The following is a 24,570-nucleotide window of genomic DNA, read 5'->3' on the forward strand; positions in this document are numbered from 1 at the left end:
CTTGGATAATTCCACATGATCTTGTCTGTCTTCAGTTTCATTTATGGCAGTATAGATTCCTATGGCTATGTCTGTCTTTTTTATTATATGTGTTACTGATTTATTTTGTGGTTAGTTACCAGAAACATCAGATGTGTTTTTTTATATTCTATCTTACATGCGCTTTCACTTTTTAAACCTACTATACATACTTCTTAAATGTGTAAAAATTGTTCAGCTGAAGTCTGAGGACATTTAAGTGTACCTGTGGTGTTGCTGAGTGGTCTTTTTCATTCTTATGATTCACCAGTGATAGGAGTTCCACAACTCCCTAACTAATGTACTCTGAAGCAGAATAATAATTCATATATTTCTATAAAATATTCATTATTGATATAGTCCAAAATGATAAGTTTGAATTCCTGATGAGTTTTTTTTTAATTATAAACTATCTAGGCCATTTACTTTAATTTAGGCATAAGCAAGTATTCCTTAATAATTGTCTCTAAACATTTACTTCTTAAGTAAAATACTTTTCACTGAATTCCAACTAAATTATCTCAGCATTTTTTCCAGAGTATCAGGATCATTTCAACACTATTCCTATCTCTAAAATTTTTTGAGATGTTTCTATCACTGAATTTAAAAACATATTCACTTTTTCAGCAGAAGGGAAAGTGGTATCAGACTACTATGACAGTTCATAATGGCCATCTGAACAATTTTAATTGGTATTTTTGCTCATTGTGGTGGAAAATTACTGATTCTCATGAAGCAGTTTTTCAATAACTTGTGTACTCAAAGTTAATTAATTTAATAAGATAGATACCTTTTTTTTTATGTTGTATAGAACAACTTGAAAATACTGCAGTCAGAATATACCGACTCTGGTGCTTCCCTTGATTTTCAGGTTAGATTCAATGTCAGAGAACAAAGTTGTATAGCTTTGAAGATAATTATTTTTGAAAAATTTAAGTTGACCCTCTCAGTTTTCTCATTCTCTAGTTGCTTAATGAAAGTTTTCAGCATTTTTCTTGGATAGTACTATTTTAAAATATTTCTCTTATTTTTAGATATGGAGAATTGATGGAACCATTGAAAGTCCACCTCGGTTAAAAGTTACTCACAAAACATTTGGTACACAGAACAGCAATTCAGACATGATATATTGTCGTTTGAGTATGCCCATTGAGTTCCACTCATCATTCAACATGGGTGTGGAAAATGCCTCATCTGATGTTTTCCAAAAACGGTCAGGCTTGGCTTTAGTCATCCTATCTCTTGCTTTCAATGTAAATGTAATATGTTCTATTATTCTTTGTTATTATACACTCAAAATTTCATAGTTGTTTTTAAACACAGATTAGCATAGGAGGCATGTTACCGAGATTTTTTTTTATTATTATTATTGGAGGTTTTATTGATTTATAACCCACCTTTGCTGCAGAACACTATATCCAGATGAGAGAGAACCGTATCTAAAGAGGTGTTTCACAAGGTTTATAATTATTAATTTCTAAGCAGCTGCCATTCTTTCAAAATTATTGGGATTTGCAAAGCTCTTCTGCGAGGCTGGAAAACCAGCTCAGTCTTTTACCCACTGGATTAATGCTCATCAACATTATTGTTCAGTAGCTCATTGTTATTGGAGAAGTGCCTAATTCATGAAAAGATTGTGGGACAGGTTTTTAAAGATACCAGGTATTACTGAGTCCAGAACCTTTCAGAGTTGCCTCCGTCTAAACTGCTCTAAATCCTCCTTTCCTCCCACTCTGCACCTTAACTGCAATTATTTTTCTTGTATATTTGTATCTTTGCTAATGCATACTACATACCCAGCAAAGATTAGTTAGCTTGTAAGTATACTTAGTCTAATAATGAGTAGCTTTTTACTACCTTTTTTTAAACTTACTTACTGATTTTTTTTAATCTGCAGAAAGCACAGCCAAGAAATTGCTGCTCCTTCTACTACAGTAAGTAAATATATTGAGATACTTAGTTCTTCAAATGCTTTGATGTAGATTTAGTTGTGGCAGAATGTTCATGAGAAACTGATCTGTTGAGAGTAGCCATTTTAATAATTTTCTATGATATAACAATGTTTATAAATAATAATGTCCAGAGTTGCACAGCTTGAAGCATAAACCTCGCTATCTTAAACCATTGTCTGCTTTTTTAATTTAAGAGCATTTTAAATTTATTTAAGAGAATGTGAATTACTATTAAAGTTTGATATAGAGGAGGGTTTTTTAAAAATCACTATTTTAGTATTCCTTGATAAAATAGCTTCAGTTTCTTTTACTAATATGCTCTATTCCTCTTTTCAGTATTTTTACTCACTAAGGATATTTGCTGGCCAAGACCCATCCTCTGTCTGGGTTGGCTGGGTAACACCAGACTATCATTTTTACAGTGAGAATTTTGACATAAATAAAAATTGTACAGTGACAGTTACTTTAGGAGATGAGAGAGGAAGGGTTCATGAAAGGTATGGATTTCTTTATCACTTATTACATTTCTATTTTAATACTGCTGTTCAAAAGTTAATTATTTGCAAGCTTGATGATATTTTAAACATTAACTTAAACTAATGAGAAAGTTGGTTATGGAGTATGGGTTTTCTGTGCTCATTTATGTGTTTTGTAGATAGACTTCTTAGAGTGAATATATTTATCATTAATGTTCCATTTGAAAGAATGTTTGGGGATGTTTCTTTCATTTAACATCTATGTTTACTCACTGTGCAAAACTTGTTTGTTTTACTGTATCTTACATGCACACACAGGCCCGTGAAATTTTTTCATAATTTTAAAATAGGAAGAAAAATGTAGTCTGATGCATACATTATGAAAAAAAAGATTTGTTAATGAGTAAAAAAAACTAATAGCATAACAAGCACCTTTGAGGATCTCTAACTATTACTCCACTGAAAAGTACATCTTCACTAAACACTGAAGTTCTGTGTGACCTATGCTTTGTTCTTGCTGTTCTTTCAGTGTGAAGCGCAGCAACTGCTACATGGTTTGGGGAGGAGATGTAATCGCTAATTCCCAGAGATCAGGTCGCAGTAATGTTGATATAGAAATTGGATGCTTTGTTGACCTGGCTACTGGAATGGTGTCATTCACAGCCAATGGAAGAGAACTTGGCAGTTGTTATCAGGTATTATCAGATTTTCAGAAAGCTATCTAGTAAGGTGATGATTTTGATGTTATTATTTTTCTTTTCCAGATATTTGACTGAACACCATTGGTGTGATGATAACGTTTTCCTTTATCATTCTGGTTTTATCCCTCTTTTTCTCACTCTCTCTACTTTAAGACTATATCTTTTTGAGCTTACAGTTGTTTCAAGTGTTGAGGAAGTATTATTGGTAGATATTTTCAGAGAAATTTTTTTTTACCTCACAGTTCACATGATACAGAATCTTAATTTATAACCTTATTTATTCTTTAAAATATTTTTTTGTCAACTGAATCTGTTATACAATATAGGGGAAATAAATATTTAAACTAGCATAAGGTCAAAATTAAACTTGAAGTGTAGTAATTTTTGGTATGAATTGAGAAAAAAATTTAGTTCATTATTTCCACAGTTTGTATCTTCTGCAGATAGCTGTGATTTGGAAAGCCAAGTAAATGGGGTGGGCCCTAAATGCTATCAATATGCTCAAAATAAAAAGTCATTATGTAAAGGGATCAGTAGTTGACTGAAGCTTTCAGCACCAGATTGCTGAGATTTCCTCTAAGATCAGTTGTCCATAGTAGAGCATCCACTGTGGAAGAAGTTATCCAGTGTTAGGAACAATTCATTGCTTTCTTCAATGTCACCCTCCATATCTGTAATCCAGATAAAACTGAAATATTATCTAATTAAATTTAGTGGAACTTGTATACTGACTCCATTGAAAATTAACGTGGCAGGGTTGCACATAGCCTGCAAATGAGGGTGGGAGGTTATCTAGAAGATGTGATTTTGGTATGTTTTGTAAAACTGGTCAGAAACTTCCCTGCCACCCTGAGAGGATATTGAATGTCAACATCCGGGGGAAAAAACCCCAAGCGAATAAAGTGCTTAATCCCTGCTTTGTTGTTTTTCTAACTAGATACAAATCAATATGACAATTCCTGGACAAAAGCATGGAAGTTTGGTGTGGGTTTTTTGGGGTGGATTTTTGTTTATTTTCTTCATGGACAGTGTTCTTTTTTGGTAAGGAGATCTATGGAAAGATAGATGTAGAAGAGGCACGTTACCGAATTTCATGTAGAAAACACTTTCAGATTTTTCCTCGTATGACTTACATTTAATATAAGCACCTTCTCTGTATTAAATTTAAAATTATCTCATAGAATACCAGCATTTCTCTTCTGTTTCTTCTCTTTTTCATGGAAAAATACCTGGAGTTGCCTTTGGAATTGTTTTTCAATAAATATGGTAACACCTGGTCTGCTGACAAATGAGAAAACCCAGCACTTTTTTATAGAGATAAAGTAGTACATTCCAACAGGATTGTTATGTCTGAGGGTGAAATATTACTCAATTTTTGCTTATTTTGAGTAATTTAAATATTTTCTATATTTTTGAAAGTAGTGAGAATAGTGTTATGTAATTTTCAATTCCGTTTCTTGAACATTTTTAGCATAAAGTACAATCTTTAAAATATTGTAATAAATCTAATCTCTTGACCAAATTGCCACAAATAACTGATATTTGTCTGGTCTAGGTAGTTATTTTAGTTGTATAAGTGTTTACACTTCTCATCTTTCTTAACTGAAAGAGGACAATATTTGTATGCTGTTTTCATTTTAAAAGGTCTATGGGTCAACACATTGAGGAGATAAAATTAATTTTGCTGTAGTTCCTGATTTAACTATTGAATGCCGTGGTGATATTCAGGAAAACAAAACAAAACAAAACCACTAGAAAGGTAAAGGGAAGATACAGTATACATATATATTTGAGAGTTTGTCATTAATTGTCTTGTCAGAATTAAGGTATTTGTAGCAGAAAGGAGATCTTAAATATTAGTTTAAAGATGTTTTATTTTACTTTGAGTGATAGTTCTCTGATTCTCAAAGAAGGCTAGAAATTACAAATTCAATTACTATTACTAGGAAATACCTATCTTTGGTCAGAGGCTGAGAGTTATGTTGTCTCAGCTATCTTCAGGCTTTAATGAAATAACAGGCATATTAGTAATGTCTTGCAGTCCAGGATGTCTTTTGTTTCTGTATTGTATTTGTGGTTTTTTACTAATGAAAAAGTTTGGATTGTACATCTATACAACTAAGCCAAAGTTTCAAAAGTTCAATTAAATATATTATAGATGTACTTTTTTCAGCTACCCTGGAGCACTGAAATTTTTAAAATAATATACTAATCTATAATTATATTTTAATAATATAATAATAATAAATATTTGTATTTATAATATAGTCATGTTACAATTTAATAATTTTTATTATAAATAATCTTTGTTTCCTGGAAGTAGTGGGGGGGGGATCCTGTGGAGAATTCTTCAAAATAAACTGGTCTTACACTGACATGTACTTTGAGTTCAGCTATAATGGGGAAAGGATAATGCAGCAGTCATAAAAATCCCAAACACAACCAGACATTTTAAAACTGCATCACTGTGATTAAATGTGATTCACTGCAATTTTGTAAGACTGGAGACAGATGCTAAGCCTGAAAATAAAGAGTTCTTTAAAAAAAATACATTATTTTACTTTTAGAATATGTATTAGAAAATCATTAATCTTGAAAGGAAATAAAGATTTACACTATCCTAATCACATGCTCTCTCACCCTCTACAGTAAAGGGTTGAGTCTGGATATTTTTGAGAAGAAATCACACAATGTCACCAAAGTTCTTGCTAGAGGTGTTGAGAGCACATAAGGCAACAGACACACCTGTCTGAAAATCAGGTGGTCCTGTAAAGATAACTGCAAATGCTTTATTATAATAGAGGTGAACTACAAGTAGATACTATTCACCACTTTAATAAAGTGTCTGGAGTTTTTTGATAATGAAGTGTAAACTATACAGAATTTATTTTATATCGTATTCAGGGAGGAGATTCTTTTTGCATTTTTAATTTTTAAAACATTTAAATCTCATCTCACTTCTAGGTTGAACCAAATACGAAGCTTTTTCCAGCAGCTTTTTTACAGCCTACAAGCACTAACTTGGTTCAATTTGAACTTGGTAAATTAAAGGTAGGAAATATTTTTATGTTTTGTGAAAAGAGAACCTTCATGTAAAGGTGCTCTTTTAAATCTGTTTATTCTCATGCAGATTCTTGCTCAGTTGAATTTGTTTAGCAAGATTGAATCGAGGGCAAGAATCTTAATTTGAATTCTACGTTTACTTATGTGAATGTAATTATTTTATGCAGTTAAGTGTTTATCTGCATTTGTCAAAATAAACTCATATTATTTGAGGAGAACACCATTATTGTTGAGGTTATTTAATGGAATTTGTTTGTTGTAATAACTTCTACCATTCTATGATTTCTTCACTATTTATAAGTTATGCTTCCTTTTAATGTTATAGGTTTATTTATAGTTAGACATTACAAAAATAAGTTTAATACACTTCTTTGTTTCAGAATACCATGCCTTTATCAGCAGCAATTTTTAAAAGTGAAGAAAGAAATCCTGTTCCGCAGTGTCCCCCTCGCCTTGATGTGCAAACAATTACACCTGTTTTATGGAGCAGGATGCCAAACAGCTTTCTAAGAGTAGAAACTGAGCGTGTCAGTGAACGTCATGGCTGGGTTGTGCAATGTTTGGAACCTCTGCAGATGATGGCACTTCATATCCCAGAAGAAAACAGGTACATTTGCAAGGAAATAAAATTACTTAATGTGGACAAAGTATATTGAAACCAGATGTCAAAGTATTGATTAAACCTGCCTTGGAAAATATTTACAGCATAGTTGTTGAGAATTTCTCATCTTATCTGCTATAACAATAATTAAGCAGATAAGATCGGGAGATTTAAGTAAGTACAAGAGACTGAATTTTAATGCCGAGTAATGGCTTTGGGGTACATGAGAGAAAACGTGACTTTTTGATTTTATTTAAATTATAAAGTAATATACCCTAAATCTCTAGATTTTTAAAAACAGAGATTTTTCTCAGCTTGAAAAGAACAAATATAAAGAACATGTAATAACTAATTTGCTGATTTTTTTTTCTGTAATAAAACCATGTAATCTCTTCCTGTTTCATCTGCTCTGAATTTACATGAATTAAGTTTTTATGTTCTTATTGACAAGGTTGCGCCTTTCTTAGATTTTCATTAGGTTTTATCTTCAGAGTGAGGATAATAAAGATCTGTCCAAATATCAAATATAATAACCAGGGAAAAATCAAACTATCAACAAAAGCATAGCAGAAATATAATTTAACTGTTTTACTTTTATCAGTTATTTTTAAATTTCTTCAATAAGTCAATAAAAAGCTTTATTTATTGTTCATAAAACTGAATTCAAGAAAAGGTTAAAAAATACTGTGTCTTGTGGAAAAAATGAAACAGTAATCCTGAGTAAACTAAAAGGCACTGTTTAGTGACAGTAGTAACACAGATTTCTGGCATTCAAAATATATTCATCTTAAAGACAAGTTCTAATTTACCATATATTTCAAAAAGCATCTACATCTTCCATTTTGGGTTGTTTTTTTCCTAAGGAGTACTAATTTTAAACAATCTCAATTGCCACCATTTACTGTGTTTGGATGATGCGCATACTAAGACTAGTTACTATTAACTTTAATGTTAGTGGTTTAAAGAGGAACTGACAAAAATGTGCAGAGATCACAAAACTTTTCTTTTACAAAGTAATTATTCTTGGGATTGATCGGTTTTCTTTTTCTTTATTTTCTAACAGATGTGTTGATATTTTGGAGCTATGTGAACAAGAAGATTTGATGAAGTTTCACTACCACACTTTAAAACTCTATAGCTCAGTTAGTGCTCTAGGTAACACTAGAGTTGCTTATGCACTTTGTAGCCACGTGGACATATCTCAGCTATTTTTTACAATAGATAATCAATACTTACCTGGACTTCTACGTTCTGGATTCTACGACTTGCTTATTAGTATTCATTTGGAGCACGCCAAGCAAGCCAAGCTCATGATGAGCAATGAATTTATCATTCCAGTTACAGATGAAACTCGAACTATTAAGTTATATCCCAATGAAACAAAGAAGCATGGTTTACCTGGAGTAGGGCTTAGCACTTGCCTGAAACCAGCCTTTAATTTTTCTACTCCATGCTTCATTGCAACCACTGAAGAACATCAGACATCCAGTCCAGAAATACCCCTAGAGACGCTTAAATCCAAGGCCATAAGTATGTTAACAGAGGCAGTACAGTGTAGTGGTGCTCATATACGAGACCCTGTTGGAGGACAGGTTGCATTCCAGTTTGTTCCTGTTCTTAAACTAATAGCAACATTGCTCATAATGGGTGTTTTTGATGATGATGATGTGAAGCAGATTTTACTCCTCATTGATCCCACTGTGTTTGGAGATCACAAGGAAGAAACGGAAGAGAGAACAGAGAAGGAAGAAGTTACAAAAGTTGAAGAAAAAGCTGTCGAAGCTGGGGAGAAAGCAATAAAACAAACAAAAGCTCCTGCAAAGGGCTTATTGCAGACAAGATTACCAGAATCTGTTAAGCTTCAGGTGACCATTAAATATAAATGTATAACTTACGTTCTACTCTTGATGGAAAAAGGATTGTGCTTTTTGTCTTTTCTCTAATTTAAAAGAGTTGAAATTCTGCAGGTCTTTAATTCCACTTTGCCTATAGCCTCATGTTAATTACCAAATTTAATGTTGCTGCAGTTCTTCTACACTCAAAATAGATAGGTGAATGCTTACTTATTTTGTAAAAAGGAAAGGGTTAGACCAGGTGATCTTTAAAAGGACCATTCCAAGCCAAACTAGTGCATGATGTCTACATATTTTGGGTGCATGGAGTGAAAAACTGTGAATGCAATATAGTATTATTGATCAGATAATAACACTGTGCTAACATTTTGTCACCTTTACAGGGTTAAAAAAAAAATGGGGGAAAAATATGTCTCATTTTTACAATCTGAAGCAGTGTATCTGCAATCCAGTGCAGTTCTTCCCTGGAGTTTGTTAAGCAATTAAGCTTAAGTCTGTTTTTTTCTACCCTAGATGTGTCATTTACTTAATTATTTTTGTGACTGTGAACTACAACATAGAGTGGAAGCAATTGTATCATTTGCAGACCGTTACGTATCAAAATTGCAGTATAATCAGAAATACAGGTACAATGAACTCATGCAAGCCTTGAACATGTCTGCTGCTTTGACTGCCAAGAAAACAAAAGAATTTCGGTCTCCTCCTCAAGAACAGGTAATATTAAATATATGGTTGAATTAAAGATTAAATAAATTCTTTATGATGACAAAATAGAGTCCTGCCTTATAAACTACCATTGGAATTGCTGGAGAACTGAAATGAATTTGAAATAAAATTTGTTTCATGCCACAACATACTGAATGTCAGAATGCTTAAGCCTCTACTCTAGAATTTAAGCTCTAAACCAAAGTAATTTCTCAGCTTTTATATTTAGGATTTCTCAACAGCATAGAACATTTGAATATTACTGTCCAGTGCTGAGGAGCTTAGATTCATCCAGTACTGCAAGATGATGATAATCTTAGTTGCTCAAAGTTAGCATGAAGTTAGTATTGAACTGACATGTGTGTTAGAAATAGTTTTTCTGCCCCTAAGAAATAGTCTTATTATCAAGTGTCCTTGTAGAATTCATGGCTAGGCTTCGCAAACGAAGATTTAAGAGGGGCTCTACCCATGCTTGAATTATAGAATCATTGAATCATCAAGATTGGAAAAGACCTTTAAGAACATCAAGTCAAACAGTCCACTCAGCACCAGCACTCCAACCCTTAAACCACTAAACCACATTACCCAGTGCCAGATCCAGATGCCTATTAACCTATTCCAATCTAGGCAACCTATTCCAATGCCTGACCACCTGAACAGTGAAAACACTTTTTCTAATATCTAATCTGAATCTTCTCTGTCTCAGCTTAAGGCAGTTTCCTCATGTCCTCTCACTGCAGACATGGTAGAAGAGACCAAGCCCCACCTCACTAAACCTCCTTTCAGGTGGTTGTAGAGAGCAATCAGGTCCCCTCTGAACTTCCTTTTCTTGAGACTAAACAAACCCAGCTACCTCAGCTGTTCCTCATAAGACATGTTTTCTAGACCATTCATGAACCTTCACTGGGCATGCTCCAGTATCTCCCTGTCCTTTCTAAAGTGGGGGGCCCAGAACTGAATGCAGTACTTGAGGTGCAGCCTCCCTAATGGTGAGTACAGGTGATGATCATTTCCCTAGTCCTGCTGGCCACACTATTCTGGATACATTTTCTGTATTGGTATGCTAATCATAATTAAAGCTTACAAAGTATCATTGCTTGAGTATTTATTTCCTTTAAACTGTATAAGAAATTTGTGCTTTATTTAAATTTGATTATAAACGGGTAAGGTATAGCTATATACTAGAAGATGTCTTAGGCTATCTCAGTGTTTTAACTATGTTTTAATTCCCTTGAAGATTAATATGTTGCTGAATTTTCAACTGGGAGAGGATTGTCCCTGTCCAGAGGAGATTCGGGAGGAGTTATATGAATTTCATGATGATCTTCTAATTCACTGTGGTGAGTAGCAAGGTTTTGATACAGATTTTGTTTGTCTTTTTTACACTTAACAAATCAGTTTAAAAATATACTAGTATAAGGAGGTTTTTTTGTTAAATGTATTACTCTCTACAAGGGTACTTTCTTGACAGACTATTACAGAAATATGGGAAACTTGTGCATGTTTTTAAGTTTCATTGTTATGTATCTATTAAATTTTGTCTGATATTATTGTGTTTATATATCAGTTTTAGACTTAATTGGGGAAAATAAATGTTCTAAACAAGAAGGTTGGATTACCTTAACAGATTTACATGAGCACGTGTATATGTGCAAGCATATAAAAGGTATTGAGGGACCATAATTGCTGTGAAGTTAAGCTGTAGAAAATTTAATGAAAAACATTAGATGTGGGATGCTGTGCCTATTTTAGCTTAATTTCCTGGTGTATATGTAACTGTGAGAGTCAATAATTATAAAGCACTGTTGCATTGCTGACTATGGCTTGAATTGCCCCCAGTCACTGAATTTGGATTTCCTTTGCACTGATGTCAAAAATCTTTTGTTAGTCTACTGACATCTTAGTCTAATTCAGACAATGATCGAGTTATTAGCCCATTTACTAATCTGTAGTCTGAGTCTTCCAGTTATTACTGCTCTGTCCTAGTAATTATGAAGGTAAAACTGATATAATTGGTAAATATATTCATAGTTACTCTTTCAGTGTGTTTCTTGGTCCTCTGGTTGACGGCATCCATCTTGTCTAAAAAGAAGGGGCCAGGGTCATTACATGAATTGATAGCATCTCAAGCTCTTCCCCAGGAAGAGTATGGTAATCCTAATAGTTCCTCATTGTCCTCCTGTTTGCTTGAGGTCATCATTAAATGTTTACCAATACAGTCTGCTAGTTCTTTCTTTGTTGGCTATCCCTAAACCCAGTGTTACCTGGTTCATGGAATTACAGTCTTAATGACCTGTAGTTAAGTTTCTATCTTCTTTTTGTAGCCATGGTTCCTCCAATACCATTTTGTGCTTGTTTTGTTAAGGCTTCTGCTATTATTTTGCACTTCTACATCTGAGTACCCTCGTAGAATCTCTGGCAGCCATCAAGCTGTGATTTTGCAATAAGCCAATTTTAATTTTTCAACTGTTGCAGCCTCAGCCAAAGATGAGTGGGTCAGCAGGTATCTAGGTTGTGTTTTATCAGCTTACTTCTGAGGATATGGCATAAGACAGTATTAGAAGTCCTTAAAATCAATATTTGTATCTGTAAGGTTAGCTACACTACAGACAGAACTTCAGTTGGTTTAACATTATTTGGTTTTGACAATCCTGTGTCATTCATCCTTGCTTCTAAGTGCTTAGCAAAAACTGTTTCTTTCATTCCATCATTTTTCTTCCACATGTTAAAGTGAACAGTTAATATCCTCATAGTTACTCCTCTTTCTCCACATTTTTATTATGTCTATCATTATAAAAGATTACTGTCATCTCCATTATTCAATCACATAGCCCTTGATCTGACCTCTGGTTTTCAAAAATAATGCTCATTTGGCAGCAGAGAGTTCTCTGAGACTCCTGGATAGAGATTATGGAAGACCCACAACTTACTTGGAAATGTCTTAACTCTGCAATCTATTTACTTTACCTTGGAATCTTGTGACTGGTAGGATCATTGAGTTAGTGTAGCTCCTGATCACTCTTCGTGTTTTCATAAGGTGAAACATTAGTTATTGTATGTGTTTGGTTTATTCTTTTGAGGGATGTACTTCTATTATTTTTTTCACTACATTATAAATGTGTATGCTGCATGAAAAAGGGTTGAAGATAGAGGAAGCACTGTCTCATGAGGAAAATAGCCTTAAGATCCTATGGATTCTAAAGGAAACCATATTCATTACTTTGTACAGAGATTTATCCTACATGGTCACTGTGGATAAATGTTCCTCATTATCTGTGGCCTGACTTGGTCCTGAAAATCAGTGCTAAGCAATCGCAGCTGCAGATAAAGGAGAAGGAGTTCTGCTTGGAATGTTTAATCAGCTTTTTACTACTATGTATACTTTGCAATCTAAGTGGAAAAATATGTAGGCAATCAAGTAATTAAAGGCTTCTTCATAATGAATATAAGCAAATACTCTGAATTAAAGTTCTGAGGCAGTCTTAATCCTAGCATGTCTTAACTTTGAGTGGTTAATTTTTCTGGCAAAATAAGAGCTCTCTATCATAATTTTTATGTGTAATTTCTTGGTTGGAAAAAAATTACAACATATTTTGTTGAATAGTATAAAATTCACACTTCTCTGGGTTCAACTGGAGTTTAAGCTGCCAGAAATGTGGGGAACAATAAAAAGTTTTCTCAAACATATTAATGCAATAGGCAGTGTAAAAATATCATCAGTCCATTACAGGGTGAGGATGGTCACCTTGCAAACAGGAACAGACAAGGCAGAGGTGTTTAACACTTTCTTTGCCTCTGCCTTCAACACAAATGATGGACCAAGGAGTCTCAGTGCCCTGAGCTGGAGGACCATGACTGTGAGAATGATCAATTCCCAGTCGATCCTAAAATTCTATGGGATCTGCTGCTGCAGCTGGATCCCTACAGATCTATGGGGCTTGATGAGACTCATCCCAGACTCCTCAAAGAGATGCCGATGTCATCATGAAACCTCTCTTGATAATTTTTGAGCAGTCTTAGGAATCTGGAGAGGTTCCAACTGACTAGAAGCTGGTGAATGTTCTCCTGATTTTCAAGAAGGGCAGGAAAGAGGACCCCAGAAGCTATGGGCCTATCAGTTTCACTTCGGTGCCTGGTAAAGTTATGGAGAAGATTATTCTGGGAAGTATTTAAAAAACACCTGAAAGGTAATCCAGTCCCTGGTCACAGCCAGTATGGCTTCAGGAGAGGAACATCCTGCTTATCCAACATGATTTCCTTTTATGACAAGGTACCCCACCCCACTGATCAAGGAAAAGCAGTAGATGGAATCTTTTGAATTTCAATAATGCTTTTGATACTGTCTCATATAGTATGTTTCTGGACAAAATGTCCAGCCCACAGCTGGATAAACACATCATGAGGTGGATGAGCAATTGACTTATGGGTTAAGAACAGAGGGTAATAGTGAATGGAGTGACATCAGATGGGTGACCTGTCACTAGTGGGGTTCTGGAGGGCACCATCTTAGGCCCTTTGCTCTTCAACATCTTAAATTACTTAAGTGCAGAGAGACCTTGACAAATTAGAGGACTGGGCAATCACCAACCATATGAAGCTCAGTGAAGGGAAGTGCTGGGTTCTGCACCTGGGATGGGGCAACCCTGGAAATACATACAGACTGGGGAATGAGATGTTGGAAAGCAGTGCCATGGAAAGGAACCTGGGGTCCTGGTTAATGACAAGTTGAACATGAGACGGTAGTGCCCTGGCAGCCAGGAGGGCCAACTGTGTCCTGGGGAGCATCAGGCAAAGCATGGCCAGCTGGTCCAGAGAGGGGATTGTCCTGCTCTGCCCTGCACTGATGTGGCCTCACCTTGAATGTTGTGTGCAGGTTTGAGCACCACAATGTAAGAAAGACATTAAGATACTAGGGACTGTCAAAAGGAGGACAATGAAGATGGTGAAGGGCCTTGAGAGGAAGCCGTATGAGGAGCAACTGAGGTCACTTGGTGTGTTCAGCCAGGAGGGGACTGAGGGAAGGCCTCACTGCAGTCTACAACTTCCTCATGAGGGGAAGAGGACGGGCAAACACTGATCTCTTCTTTATGGTGACCAGTGAGAAAACCTGAGGGGACGGCCTTAAGTTGTGTCAGGGGAGGTTTAGGTTGGATATTAGAAAAAGGTTCTTCACCCAGAGGGTGGTTGGGCACCGGAACAGGCTCTCCAGGGAAGCAGTCACAGCACCAAGCCTGACAGAGTTCAAGAAGCATTTGGATGATACTCTCAGGCACATGTTGTGACCCTTGGGGATGGACCTGCGCAGGGCTAATGGTTGGACTTGATCCTTTTGGATCCCTTCCAGTTCAGCATATTCTGTGAAACCATCTGTACCAGTGCACAGACCTCTACCATTTGAATGAAGTCATCAACCAGTAGCAAAATGAGATGGTCAGCTTCTGAATGGATTGCAACCCTTAAGAGGATGCAGAATGAACAGTTAATATATGGAACAGTGAATGAAAGCCCCATCTGGAGGAGTGACAGACCTCATCTCCTCTACTCTGACACTGTCTTAACTCATCATCCCACTGCATTTCTTCTTGTTTGTCCATTTCAACTTCTGATGAATTTTCCTCCAAGTATCTCTTTTGTCTCCAGTGCCTAGCTTTTATTTCATTTCCAGATAGTTTCTTTTGCTTAATATTCTTGTCTGCTCTCTCTTTCGTCTCAGTATTGGCTACGTTTCCTGTTCTTACTTTTTCGGACAGACTGTAACTTTCCTTCACTCTTAGCTTTTCATTTTGCCCAACCATTTTCACTTACACCATTTCCTAAATTTCATATTTACTCTCCAATTTCAAATTTGATTTTTTTTGTTTCCTCCCACTGCCTCTGAATTTTTTTCTTCCTAGTCACTTACTCACTTCTAGTCAAAATTTCAACTCCTCCATGGTAGCTGCCAGCCACAAAGTTTCTCCAAGTTGACATGCATTTCAGATCCTTTTTTCTTTCTTAGTTTCTTTTTTTGTACCAGTTTTAGCCTCAGTTTATTTTTTTCCATCTGCTCCATGTTATGTCTCTAGTATCCAGTCTGGAAAACTTTTCCTTTTCTCAATTTCACTTTGACAAGCAGAAAAACTACAAAAACTTTCATTTCAGCAAAGCACAATTAGCTCTTTTCTCAAGTGTTCTTTTCTTCTGCGCATAAACCTGGTGTCTGTGATCACTAAGAGTTGTGGAAGACTTCAGATGGTTGTGAAGCAGTGTAGTGAGATGAACTGTATTAAACTGCCTTGTAAAGTGACATCCCATCTCATTGTACACGTTTTCATGAAAAGCGTCACCCATATTCTCTCTGAATGTCTACCTTCTTACAGCTTTAAATTCAGTTAATATATTTGTTTATGACTGCTAAATATCTCAACTGAAAAATTGTACTATATTGTAAGATACAGTCATACCATTCTTTCTTTAGCTTACATTCTGCAATATGAAACAAAGGAACACATATTTCATCAAATATGACTCTTAAGTAGACTCTTAAGTAGACTCTTAAGTAATACCACCTCTTTGGCCATAATATTGAAAAAATGATATTATAAATCTGGATATAAGAAGTATATGTACTGAAGAGAAAATAATTTGAGGGGTGTTACTTAGCTAAAATGTTAAAGCTGCTTGCCTTACTATGTTTTTTAATTATTTTGTATGAAATTTGCTGGTTAAAAAAATATTCCTATAGATATTTTGGTATTGTTTAAATAATGGAGTTGAACTTCAAAGATTAAGCTTTGTTTCTAAGCAGTTTTATTATCTACTAAGGTATTCCATTAGAAGAAGAGGAAGAGGAAGAGGAAGATTCCTCCTTGACTGGCAAACTCCGTTCATTAATGTACAAAATCAAAGGTTCACCAAAAGCAGAAAAAGTGGAGCCTAAGGAGGAAGAAGAGAAATCTCCTAGTAAGTTTTCTTTCCACATAAATACTTCCATGATGCAAGTGTTAAAATTTTACACAGTCAACCGGAGTGTGTTTTCCAATAAAGTTTTATAGTGGACTGAAGAAGGATACTACCTGCTTAAGTTTCCTCTGTCTCTTAGAACCATTTTCCTGTATACTGATCATCTCAGATACATTGTTAAACAAGAAGTTAAAATGAGTGGAAGATTTTGGATCAAGATCAGTAACTCTGGGGTTGAAAATTTGCATATTCCTTATGAAGAACTGTAAAAAAGTTAATTATGGCTCAATAATTTAGACTTAAGCATTCCGAACTTCTGAAGTCTTGATTTTTATGGTTTGATTTTTTTAAATGCAAAAGTTCTTCTTTATGGCATATTTTCATTTCAGTTATGCCTTGCTGCATGAAAAGTTGTATGCATCTCAGTACCAAGATACAGGTGCACAAAGGGTAATAGTGAATGGGATAACATCAGACTCGTGACCTGTCACTAATGGGGTTCTGCAAGGCACCATCTTGGGCCCTGTGCTCTTCAGCATCTTCATAAATGACTTGGACACAGGATTGGAAGGGATACTAAGCAAGTTTGCAGATGACACAAAACTAGGAGGAGCTGTTCACTCCCTTGAGGGCAGGGAGGCCCTACCCAGAGGACTGGGCAATCACCAACCATATGAAGTTCAATGAGGGGAAGTGCCGGATTCTGCATCTGGGGTGGGGCAACTCTGGATGTACATACAAACTGGGGAATGAGATGTTGGAAAGCAGTGTCACAGAAAGGCACCTGGGGGTCCTGGTTGATGGCAAGTTGAATATGAGTTATCAGTGCCCTGGCAGCCAGCTGTGTCCTGGGGGCATCACCAGCTGGTCAAGGGAGGGGATTGTCCTGCTCTGCTCTGCACTGATGTGGCCTCACCTTGAATATTGTGTACAGGTTTGGGCACCGCAATGTAAGAAAGACATTAAGATATTGGGGAGTGTCCAAAGGAGGACAATGAAGATGGTGAAGGGCCTTGAGAGGAAGCCGTATGAGGAGCAACTGAGGTCACTTGGTGTATTCAACCTGGAGCAGAGGAGACTGAGGGGATACCTTACTGCGGTCTACAACTTCCTCATGAGGGGAAGAGGAGGGGCAGACACTGATCTCTTCTCTATGGTGACCAGTGAGAGAACCCAAGGGAATGGCCTTTAGTTGTGTCAGGGGAGGTTTAGGTTGGATATTAGAACAAGTTTCTTCACCAGAGGGTGGCTGGGCACTGGAACAGGCTTCCCAGGGAAGTAGTCACAGCACCAAGCCTGACAGAGTTCAAGAAATGTTTGGATGGATAGTGTCAGGCACACATTGTGACCCTTGGGGATGGTCCTATGCAGGGCTAAAGGTTGGACTGGATGATCCTTTCGGATCCCTTCCAGTTCAGCATATTCTGTGATTCCGTGAGAATATGCTTTTGCTGAGGTTTCTTATTGCCCTTGTGAATCAAGATTAGGTTTTCCTTCTCTAAATTTCTGTAGCACCATCCAAATATCATGTGCAGAATTCTCCAAATGACTTGAGGTTGATCTTGCACTTGGTGGTTATACTTGGCAATGGTGGTTGCTTCTCTTCTTTTTCCAGTTTGCTCAGTTTGGAGATACACACTTATACAGACCTGGAATGGTTAATTTGATTTCAGAGAATCATGTCATTAGGAGTTGTGTTGAGATTAGACAGCAGAGTTATTTTATAACTTATGACACCTCTTACATGCTCTGCTTGTTCTGTGAAACACTGGAGTGTGTTTTTCCTGGTCTGAAAGAGTATTTTAGTCTGTTAAGCTTGCTAATATCTTATAAGTACATTCAGTCCTATAATAATTTGATATGCTGCATGAAACAGGGTTTAATTTTCCAGTGAATCCTCTGTTAGCATCAGATTCCTCTTTAATAGTAGCAGGACCTACTCAGTATCTGGAAGTGTCATTTCTTCTCCAGGCTAAGGATTCTGTTGTCATGAATCAGGAAATATTCAATCCTAAAGCCTCAGGGCATGTGGTGTTTGGTCCTTGGAACAGAGCAGTTCATATATTTCATTTTCTTTGGGTCATAAGAAATATAGTTGGACAAATGATTCTACAGGGTCTGTTTTTTTAGAAATTTCAGATAATCTCTTCAGGGTTGGGTTTATACTTGGAGTGATGCATAGTACAAATATGCACATGGATGAAGTAATTCAAAGCATGATGAAAATTTATATAAATATATTATATTATGTTATATACCTGACTGTAGTTGGAGACTGTGAGATTTTTAGTCCATGTGTGCACTTCCCCTTTACCCACCAATAAATTTGGCATTCAGAGAGTAGAGGAAATGGGTGTCTGAGGTACCCCAATCCTCTTATATACGTGAAGAGGGGTGGTGGTGTGTAGTACATGTACCTATTTTCAAAGCCTTGTGTGTCTGGTCATACATACCCTGAGCGTGAATATTCATAAGAATAAACTATTTTCTACAAGTGAATCTTCCTTTCCTCTAAGCATATGTTCATTTCTAATGACAATTGGACTTTACCTAAGGAGAGGAATGCCAGTAATTTAGCCTAGTGTTAATGACAAATCAGGAAAATTTGTATTTAAAAACAAGCTGGAATTCTGAAAATAAATACATAGAGGCAACAAGTCAGTGTTAATAATTATAGGACTTTAGTAACTATCAAGTCAAAAATGAGATAAAGCATAACATGCCACAAAGAACAGGGCTATTTCTATGAAGAACGGAATTTGTACCCACATAGTAAAAGCCATTTCATTAAACAAAACTTCTGCATTAATGATGGGTTTGCATAAATACAGTATTAAGTACACTGTAAGGGAGAAATGTTAGCAAATGAAAGCATAATGTAGACACAAAACCAAATGGATCTACATTAGCTATAAACACTTTTGTGATGGAAAGTTGGACAGGAGCATTCTTAACCAATGGAAGAACTCTGGGAAATTCAAGGGGTAGATATCTTTACTGGTAATAGAAGACAGAAATTTTCATTGTTTTAAGAGGAAGATAATATTTTTCTACTTGCTTTTAACAAGGCCTGGAAAATGTTTCTAGTTTTCAGGTGAATTTCCTAAACTCTAGGCTCAGAAGAATTTTTTTCAGTGTCATTGAATGTGTAATGTACACAACAAAACTCCTTCAAGCAATATATATTGTGCAGTTCAAAACAATACAGTGTTTTTAGAAAGTGTATTCCCAAGTGACAGTGACTTGGTATAGAAATGAAGGATAAATTTAAAGTCTAAATGTAGCATTTCATTTACAAGGATGATTCTTAGAGTCATGATCAACTAAAAAGTTTTCATTGTCAGCAAGGCTAGTATTGACTTGAACGCTAAGTAGATGGTTATTGTTTTCCACTTCTCAAGAACATCACACTTACCTTGAAAGATCTAAAAGTTATTTTTCCAATTTAAAAAATCCTATGCAGTCTGCTTGTGTGGGTTTTTTTGCTATTTTACAGCTGCGTTGTTGTCTGCTGTTAGATAGTATTTTACTATAATACTTTTTTTTTACATTTTCTATTGGAATAACTAGTAACATTTAATGTATTTTACTTTCAGCTACACTGAAAGAACTCATATCCCAAACTATGGTGCGCTGGTCCCAAGAAGATCAGATTCAAGATCCTGAATTAGTTCGGATTATGTACAGCCTCCTTCGTAGGCAATATGACAGCATTGGTGAGCTACTGCAAGCTCTGAGAAAAGCATATACTATTAGTGCTGCCTCTGTGAAGGATACCATTAATCTGCTTGCAGCACTGGGCCAGATTCGCTCACTTCTCAGTGTGAGGATGGGAAAAGAGGAGGAACTGCTGATGATTAATGGATTAGGGTATGGAATTAACATAATTTTATTTTTAAGTTGGTGTGAAGCTTTTTGTTATATTAATAAATCCTGTAATTTTAGAACCTGAATGAAAATTAATGCTGTACTGAAATGAAAATATATACCAGAAATTTTCATTTTCACATATATTTCCAAGGTGGCTCAAATTGATCTCTCTAGCAGTATCAAATGGGTCAAAGTTTCTGTGAATTAAGGGATTATCTAAAGAAAGTGGACTCCTTGTACTGTAGCTAAGCCTAATGCTTAAACCCTCATCAAAGTACATGTTTTAGCAGCTCTGGAGAAAGAGATCACTAAAATCTTTGTTGGTGTTCATACTAAATCTTTCCCAAAATTAAAAGTCATTTTATATTTCATACATGATTGAATAAACTTGCTGGTGTCTTTTCAATTGGAAATTTGTGCAAGCAAGTAGGTAGAACCAGGGAAGTGGTGTTGTGAACTGAAATATCCCTAACTTATTAGTATTTATTATTTTACTATCAGTGGCAGCTTTAAGTGTTTGAACATAGAAGACTCCTCGTTTTTTCCTATATTGCATTAGAGTTATACCAAATTCCCTTTATCATCACCTGATGATGTGAGAATATTTTCCTGCATCTTTGCTATGAAATTACCTCTGTTAAGCAGTGGTATTATTATGGTGCATGCCTGCATGCCTCTTAAGGGCATAAATGCTTGTCAGGCCATTTAATGTTTTAAGGGAACAAAAATCACAGAATATCAATTACTTTGAATAAAATTGTGTATTTAGAAAGAGAGAAAATGATAATATGGTTACTTGAGAACTGTATTTATTTGTCTTTCTTCAACAATTGAACAATTGGATTGTTTGAACAATTACTCTTCTTCATAATATATATATAAATATATATTTTATATATATATATATATATATCTCAAAAAATTGTAGGATATGAGGGATAAAGGGCAAGTTTTGTCTGAACATGATATTTGTATAGCCCCCTTCATGGGATACTGTATTGTGACTCATCTCTTCTTAGTTTTCGGTATTTCTTTAAAGCAGGTGTGATGCCTGCTATTTGACATATATGTTTTTTTACAGGTTAGCCTAAAATGTTAGAAATCCCTGGATTCTATTAGAATCTAATCCCTAGGCTCTATTGAAACATCCAGATTGTATTCTGGATTATGAAACCAATACAGTGAATTCTAGAACATTTTGAGAGGATGGTGAGCAGAATGAAAAAGTTAAAATAGTCCTTTTTAATGGGACTGCATACCATTTCACTTCTGCTGACAGAATTTGGAAATACTGAGGAAACATGTGTAACCAGTGACCTTGAACATTGTCTTCTACTTCATGAACTGAGGAAATTAATTAAGAGGTGTTACTACAGAAACACAATTAGATTTTATTTTCTTGATCCCCGATTTCAACTTAAAAGATACGGAATATATTCTTTTCCATTTAGATCATCACAGAAAACTTTTTTGTTGTTGTTGTTTAACCAGAACTGATGGTTGGAGCAATTTAGAGATGAGAAATGCAATTTTGAAATAATTTAAAAGTTAATATTCTTATTATGAAGAATCCACAAGGAATAATAGCATATTGAAATACGAAGTACTTAGTTATCAGATGTTTTCGTGTTATGCTGAAGTCTAAGAATCTGAAATTATGTTACTACAGTGAATGCATGTTTCTAAAATAATGCATCGACTTAAAATGGTTCACTTTAAAAACAAATTGTTCCTTTTCTTCTGTTTTAGGGATATAATGAACAACAAGGTGTTTTATCAGCATCCGAACTTAATGAGGGTCTTAGGCATGCATGAGACTGTTATGGATGTGATGGTGAATGTGCTTGGAGGAGATAAATCTCAGGTAATTTCACCATAAGTTTGTTATGTGCTCCACATTTTGAACCTTTCCAAAAGTATACTAGGATGTTTAAGAACGAAACAATAATATATCACTCTTGTATGAGCTAGATTTTGCTTTTCCAAATTAAAATATTCATTAATGATAAAAGTTCAATATGTTTTATAGTACTAGAGGGAGAAGCCCAGGAGTCTAATACCTGATTTTTAAAAAGTGAGTGAGATGTTAGAGGTGTTTCATTTGTCTTTTAATAAGATTGTAAAATATCTTGTTCTTATTAAATAAATACTTTAACTGCATTTATTGGAGGTGTAGCTCTGTGAGGAAAATATGCCTTTTCATCTTAGATGAAGTATTATTACCAATACACTATAATAAGAGACTAACAACTAATTAATCTTGAATGTTTAAATTCATGTATTTGAATTAAGCAATAATTTTGTTGCAGTTTTGTGTTCTCCCTTTTCTTAGTGTTATGCTTGAGTATATATGTGTTATTTTTAAGGCAGAGTGGCATAAATTTTGAGGAGCCTAACTGAACATTTTTACTACTGAAGAAAGTGAGAAGTGAAGCGGGCTTATTTTCTATTTCATTTCTTCTTTTTGCTTATGCCTGATGTCTTTACCTCTTCTTTCCATTCCTCTGATCTCAGTATTGCTTATCTACATTTCTTTTGCCCAGCCACCAATTCTTGTCCTGTATTTGGAACAGTTTTCAGCCCATTTTACTACCTTTTGCTTATCCTTTCCCTGTCTGTCAACTTTTCATTGCTTGATTGCCTTCCATGTGCAGCTGCACCTCCCTTTCTTTGTCTCTTTGGTCATATAGCTCATATAATTATCTTAAATACTTAAATACATTGCATCTGCCTATACAATTGCATTGTTGCAAAGTATTCGCATCCTGGTTTTAGTTTTTCTGCTTCATTTCAAGACAAGTTACAATTAATTACAAAATGATTAATACTCTGGCAATTTGTAGGTGTTACAATGCTCTGACTTTGGTAGAGCTTGTACATATAATCATAGGTGATTAAAAAAACCCCCAAACCCAAAACAACAATCCACAATATGTTTACATAGGAAATTTTAGTAATAGAAGTCTGAAAAAGTACTTTTCAGAATTTACCATGATATCCTTTAAAGGAAATGAAGACTTAGAAAATTACTTAGCGACCTTATGTCTCAGCATGAAATGTGTCTGGGCACCCAAAATGTCCTATTTTATGTCTGTCTTTATGAAATGCATGGAGAGAGTTAGGTACCTCATGGACATTTCTTTCTATTAAGTGTTATATCTTTGAGAGATGGAAAGAGCAACCATACAATTTAGTCTCTGGTTTAGGGATTGGGCATTTTTCTAGGCTGTAGCAGAAGATGGTTTAATCTCCAGCTTCTTGGAATAAATGATTTTATCTCACGGCTGTATTGAGATGTAGGGACTGCAAAGGAATGCTGTAAAAGTAAAAACTTGTCAGTTCAATCTGAAGAAAATTTATGTCAGGCTTTTTTCCAGATGTGCTACTAATAAATGACCCAAAACCAGAGGAGGATATATGTGGCTGAAGATAGTAGCTTAAAAGTATTTTGCTATTATTGGCTGACAAAATCTTGGAAAAGTACTTCATTTTTGAAATGTATATCCCAGAAAATTACTGGGCAATCTGTGAACATTTCCATTACATTTAGGTTTTAGTGTGTATCTTAATGCCTAAAATAGTTCTTTTAAAGTCTTTGTCTTTAGATGTTACAATTTTGGAACCTTAATGTCATATGGATTTGTGATGGTCATTCATTCATTTTCAAAGAATCACAAACAACAGCCTTTTTGACTGTCAGAATTGAACTATTTTACTTTAAAATTGTTTCCTAATGATTGAAATTTTTAGAATTCCATACTAATACGTATTCCTGACAATAATGAGGAATTTCTGAAATTACAATTTTTAGCAGGATTGCTGTTACCGTAGTTTTCTAAACAAAGTTATGTCACACATTCTGTTAAAATCTCTGTAATCTGGGGATTGGAAACTTTACTGAAAGTTTTGATGAATTAAGGAATCCATTTTCATCTACCGTACATTTAAGAGCAGAGATGCTAGATAATGCTGCTTGTACATAATAGCTCCTTTATGTTTGAAATAGGCAAATGAGCTGGATATATTAGCAAAAACACCTGTGCCAAAGTAAAACTACAATTTATCAAGTCTCCAGAAGTTAAGAAAGCACCTGTAAGGATAATATATATCATATCACATTTAATTACATGATCACTTTTTCTGAAAGACTGTTGTCTCTTTATGAAAAAGGTTGTACTTAGAATGGAGTTCTGTAAAGTAGCATTTATTAGACTTTCTTATAATAAAGTATAAGCAGTATTATTAATAGTCTAAAGGTATGAAGTGAAGGAGGGAGGATATAATAGGAAATTAAAAACTTCATGATATTGTGATTAAAATGCTTAGATATCACCTTGAATATCATAGCATTTATATATAATATAGAGAATATATTCCTTATTGGGTCCC

The 24,570-nt window shown here is 35.1% G+C and overlaps 1 protein-coding gene across 1 annotated transcript in view; it reads left to right on the forward strand.

The window, feature by feature from the left end:
* The window catches only part of RYR3 (ryanodine receptor 3), a 224,193-nt gene that overhangs the window by 101,884 nt on the left and 97,739 nt on the right, over positions 1-24,570 (forward strand). The window contains exons 30-41 of the mRNA XM_027879319.1: positions 1,053-1,231; positions 1,916-1,952; positions 2,307-2,467; positions 2,976-3,141; positions 6,112-6,198; positions 6,591-6,817; positions 7,875-8,676; positions 9,178-9,378; positions 10,607-10,709; positions 16,174-16,311; positions 19,908-20,181; positions 21,931-22,045. Of these exons, the coding sequence (XP_027735120.1) occupies positions 1,053-1,231; positions 1,916-1,952; positions 2,307-2,467; positions 2,976-3,141; positions 6,112-6,198; positions 6,591-6,817; positions 7,875-8,676; positions 9,178-9,378; positions 10,607-10,709; positions 16,174-16,311; positions 19,908-20,181; positions 21,931-22,045 (2,490 nt within the window). The remainder of the gene's footprint in view (positions 1-1,052; positions 1,232-1,915; positions 1,953-2,306; positions 2,468-2,975; positions 3,142-6,111; positions 6,199-6,590; positions 6,818-7,874; positions 8,677-9,177; positions 9,379-10,606; positions 10,710-16,173; positions 16,312-19,907; positions 20,182-21,930; positions 22,046-24,570) is intronic.

Source organism: Empidonax traillii, unplaced genomic scaffold, assembly GCF_003031625.1.
Source record: "Empidonax traillii isolate 1590-97213 ecotype Southwest subspecies unplaced genomic scaffold, ASM303162v1 scaffold53:size2875158, whole genome shotgun sequence".
Classification (NCBI taxonomy): domain Eukaryota; kingdom Metazoa; phylum Chordata; class Aves; order Passeriformes; family Tyrannidae; genus Empidonax; species Empidonax traillii.